A 4,932-nucleotide genomic window follows, 5' to 3' on the forward strand; every position below is an offset into this window, starting at 1 on the left:
GAGTGCATAGCATTTGTGATTCTGGTCTTTGCTGTCAGTGATTTTAAGATTCTGGAATTCAGAGAGCCCAACAGCCATGGAAACCAAAATTCCCAGATGCTCAGTTATTTCAAGTTTTCCAATATGTTGTGATTGCAGAAATGCTAGGTTGTGCTATTTCAAATTGCTGAGGGGCCAGGACTTTGCAATCCCAAGATTCTATGATTGAGAACTTTAATATTTTTCCATTAGAATTTTATTTTTATTTTTATTTTTTTGGAGATAGAGTCTCACTCTGTCGCCCAGGCTGGAGTGTAGTGGCGTGATCTTGGGTCACAGCAAGCTCCGCCTCCCAGGTTCATGCCATTCTCCTGCCTCAGCCTCCCAAGTAGCTGGGACTACAGGTGCCCGCCACCACGCTTGGCTATTTTGTATTTTTAGTAGAGACAGGGTTTCACCGTGTTAACCAGGACGGTCTTGATCTCTTGACCTTGTGATCCACCCACCTCGGCCTCCCAAGGTGCTGGGATTACAGGTGTAAGCCACCATGCCTGGCCTAGAATTTCATTTTAAAAGACTAGAAGGAAATGCCTGGGTGTGGTGGCTCATGTGTGTAATCCCAGCACTTTGGGAGGCTGAGGAGAGTGGATCGCCTGAGGTCAGGCAGGAGTTCAAGACCAGCCCAGCCAACATGGTGAAACCCCGTCTCTACTAAAAATACAAAAATTAGCTGGGCATGGTGGCACACGCCTGTAATCCCAGCTATTCAGGAGGCCGTGGCACAAGAATGACTTGAACCCAATTGGCAGAGTTATAGTGAGCTGAGATGGCGCTACTTGGGTGACAGAGTGAGACTCCATCTCAAAAAAAAAAAAAAGACTAGAGGGAAATATTCAAAATGTTAATGATGGTTCTCTGTGGGTGGTGTGATTTTGTCCTCCTTCTATTTTTATTTATTTTCCCCAAGCTCTCTAATGTGTTGGTGTATGGAAAGCATTAATTTAAAATATAAATCTCAGCTGGGCACAGTGGCTCATGCCTGGTTTGAGACCAGCCTGGACAACATAGTGAGAACTGTCTCTACAAAAAATGTTAAACATTATCCGGGAGTGGTGGTGCATGCCTGTAGTCCCAGCCACGGGGGAGGCTGAGGCATGAGGATCGATTGAGTCCAGTAGGTGGAGGCTGCAGTGAGCCATGATCTTGCCACTGCACTCCAGCCTGGGCAACAGAGTGAGACTCTGTCTCAATAATAATAATAATAACCCTCTATTACAACATATCAGTGCATGAATTTGTGATTTTATAATTCAAAATATGAGCATCTTTAATTGTTAGATTTGGTGACTTCAAGAATCGATAATAATCAGTCCATGATACTAACTTTATCATTTTTTTTTAAAGAGAAGAGATTCCTTTTATTTTACTTTGAGACAGAGTTTCTCTCTGTTGCCCAGGCTGGAGTGCAGTGGTGTGATCTCAGCTCATTGCAGCCTCTGCCTCCTAGGTTCAAGCAATTCTCCTGCCTGAGCCTCCCGAGTAGCTGGGATGACAAGCATGCACCACCAGGCCCGGCTTATTTTTGGTAGAGACGGGATTTCACCATGTTGGCCAGGCTGGTCTTGAACTCCTGACCTCAAGTGATCCACCTGCCTCAGCCTCCCGAAGTGCTAGGATTACAGGCATGAGCCACCGTGCCTGGCCTAACATTATAATTCTAAGATCCTGTCCAATCCTTTAAATGCTCTAGGGCTCTAAAATGTTACTATTCTGAGATGGTGACACTAGCGTTTGATTCTTACATTCTATGACTTTTTAAGTTTCTCTGTGGCCAGGACTTTGTGATTCTACAATGGGATGCTCAACCATTTCAACATGCTGTTATTCTTCCCCTCTTGATTTCAAAATCCTCAGCCTCAAGGTTCCTTGCCTTTACTCTCAGGAGGACCTGGGAATAGGCATTTTGGGGTGTCCACCTGACCCCTACTTCTCTGAGAAGTTATCTCTCCCCTCTGTTTAACCACATGGATTATTCAGGTCTGTTCCATGTGGCTTAAACCCTCTTCCCAGTCAGGATGCAGGGACCAAGAACAGCAGGAGACCACCCCCTGGTCCAATGGTGACAGCAGTAAGAGCAGTTAACAGTTATGTGCCAGGTATTATGCTAAGCACTACGTTAATGTATTTCATCTTGGCTGGGTGTGGTGGCTCACGCCTGTAATCCCAGCACTTTGGGAAGCCAGGGCAGGCAGATCACTTGAGGTCAGGAGTTCAAGCCAACATGGTGAAATCCCATCTCTACCAAAAATACAAAAATTAGCTGGGTGTGGTGGCATATGCCTGTAATCCCAGCTATTTGGGAGACTGACGCAGGAGAATCGCTTTAACCCAGGAGGTGGAGTCCCGCACTCAGCCGAGACTCACTTTTTGTTTATTTATTTATTTAGAGATGGAGTCTTGCTGTGTCACCCAGGCTGGAGTGCAGTGGTGCGATCTCGGCTCACTACAACCTCCGCCTTCTGGGTTTAAGCGATTCTCCCGCCTCAGCCTCCTAAGTAGCTGGGATTACAGGCGAGCGCCACCACTCCTGGCTAATTTTTGTATTTTTTTTACTAGAGACAGGGTTTCATCATGTTGGTCAGGCTGGACTCGAACCTCTGAGCTCATGATCCGCCCACCTCAGCCTCCCAAAGTGCTGGGATTACAGGCATGAGCCACTGTACCCGGCTGAGACTCACTATTTTATAAGGGAGAGCAAAGCCAGGCACAGTGGCTCATGTCTCTAATCCTAGCACTTTGAGAGGCTGAGGCAGGCGGATCACTTGAGGTCAGGAGTGTGAGACCAGGGTGGCCAACACAGTGAAACCTCATCTCTACTAAAAACACAAAAATTAGCCAGGTGTGGTAGCACAGACTTATAATCCCAGTTACTTGGGAAGCTAAGGTGGGAGGATGGCTTGAACCTGAGAGGTGGAGGTTGCAGTGAGCGGAGATCAAGCCACTGTACTCCAGCCTGAGTGACGGAGCATGACTCTGCCTGGAAAAAAAAAAAAAAAAAAGAGGAGAGAGCAGAGCAAACACAAGAGACACAGAGACAAAGAGGGAGAGAAGAGAGGGTGACTGCTTTGATTCAGGCAAGACTTCTCAGTCCCAGAATGAACTCACTGTTGTGCCAAGACTCAGTCATGTCCAGGAGTAAGACTCGAGATTGCTGAAGGAATGCCCGGGGAAGGGCACAGGTACAGGTTATTGCAGAGAAGGAGCAGAGTACATCTCCATGTAGCCACGACTCCCAGATGGCCCTCCATACACTCACACACAGGTATGCCTAAAGACTACATTTCCCAGCATCCCATTGCAATGGGGCTCCTGGCCAGTGGGAGTGGGCGGAGTGATGTGTGAACTCTCAGGTTCTGCCTGAAAGGGGAAAGCACACTTTCTCTTCTCTCTTCCTGGCTGGAGGGCAGACTTGGTGACAGCCATCTAGGACCATGAGGGCAGGCTCACCCCCTGATGGATGGCAGAGCCTCAGGTAGATGGAGCCTGAGTCCTGACTCCAGTGAGCTGCCTACAGTCCTGGGCTGCAAACTCCTGGACTTTTACTCAAAAGAGGAGTACACTTCGATCTCATCTACACTGTATTTGGGGGGCTCTTTGCTACAGCCCTTGGATCCACGTAGCAAACATACCCCAGTTTCCTCCTGTATTACTTACCATGCTCTGTGGCTGCTCTGATGGGCTGCTCTGGGACAGGGCCGGGGGTGGAATAGGAGCTGGTGGGGCAGGAGCAGGAGGCCCTGCCCTGGCCTCAGATCCCTCAGTGATGGTGGACAGCTCTGGCTCCGGCCCCCCGGGCCCTGGCCCCCCATGGCGATGGAAGAGGCGGCTGATGATCTGCTGGTACTGTTTCTTGTGGGTAGGGGGCAGGGCCACGGCAGGGGCCTGCTCCATGGAGCCCCTGCGTTTGAGGGGCCGGGGAATTTCCGCCAGCACCCGTGCCACCTCCTCCAGCTCGGGCACCGACTGTGCCTCCGGTGGCAGTGCTGGCTGCAGCCTCGTGGGGCTGAGAGGCCTTGCTACAGTGCCTTCATCCACATCGCCAGCCTCCAGCACTGGGGTCAGCAGCCCCTCTATCTCCAGCTCAGGCTCCAGCTCGGTGGGGGGTTTGGGAGGTCCTAGCCGGAACAAGAGCCCCATCAGAGGACAGGTCCCCAGGAGACAGCCAAGACTCCCTCTCCACAACTTCCAGGACATACAACCAGTACATGATTTTCTGTGTGACCTCAGGGAAGTTCCTTGCCCTCTCTGGGCTACACTTTCCTTGGGCTGTGAATAATATACAATTATGATGCCTCCCATTTATTGAGCAGTTAGTATGTGCCTGGCGCTTTACATGCCTACCTTACTGTAATCTCACCACTGCCTTGTGAGGTAGATAGACTGCCATCTCCACATTACTGAAAGGGAATCTGGGCCTCAGAGAGGACAAGCCAGTTGCCCAAAGCCATGCTTGAACTCAGTTCTGGCTGACTCTAGAATCCACTTCTACCAACCATGATAGATGTGACTTTCTGAGATCCTAAGAACTTCCTCTCCTAACATCTCAGGCAGAAAACTCCAGCAGGAAGTAGAATCCTGGTGTTTAATGATTTCTTCTCTGTCTTACTCATTCTGGCAGTAAAGCAAGTGGAAATAAAAATACGCATTATTGGCTGAGTGGAGTGGCTCATGCCTGTAATCCCAGAACTTTGGGAGGCTGAGGCAGGCAGATCTCTTGAGGTCAGGAGTTTGAGACCAGCCTGGCCAACATGGTGAAATCCCATCTCTACTAAAAATACAAAAAAAAAAAAAAAAAAAATTGCTGGGCGTGGTGGCACCTGCCTGTAATTCCAGCTACTCGGGAGGCTAAGGCATAGGAATCACTTGAACCCAGGAGGCGGAGGTTGCAGTGAG

At 49.4% G+C, this 4,932-nt stretch overlaps 1 protein-coding gene across 1 annotated transcript in view; it reads right to left on the reverse strand.

Annotated features, from left to right (window-relative positions):
* PPP1R13L (protein phosphatase 1, regulatory subunit 13 like) overlaps window positions 1-4,932 on the reverse strand; it is a 25,817-nt gene that overhangs the window by 7,994 nt on the left and 12,891 nt on the right. The window contains exon 9 of the mRNA XM_011975143.1: window positions 3,694-4,252. Coding sequence (XP_011830533.1) covers window positions 3,694-4,252 — 559 coding nt within the window. The remainder of the gene's footprint in view (window positions 1-3,693; window positions 4,253-4,932) is intronic.

This window comes from Mandrillus leucophaeus, unplaced genomic scaffold (genome assembly GCF_000951045.1).
Source record: "Mandrillus leucophaeus isolate KB7577 unplaced genomic scaffold, Mleu.le_1.0 Scaffold151, whole genome shotgun sequence".
Taxonomy (NCBI): Eukaryota; Metazoa; Chordata; class Mammalia; order Primates; family Cercopithecidae; genus Mandrillus; species Mandrillus leucophaeus.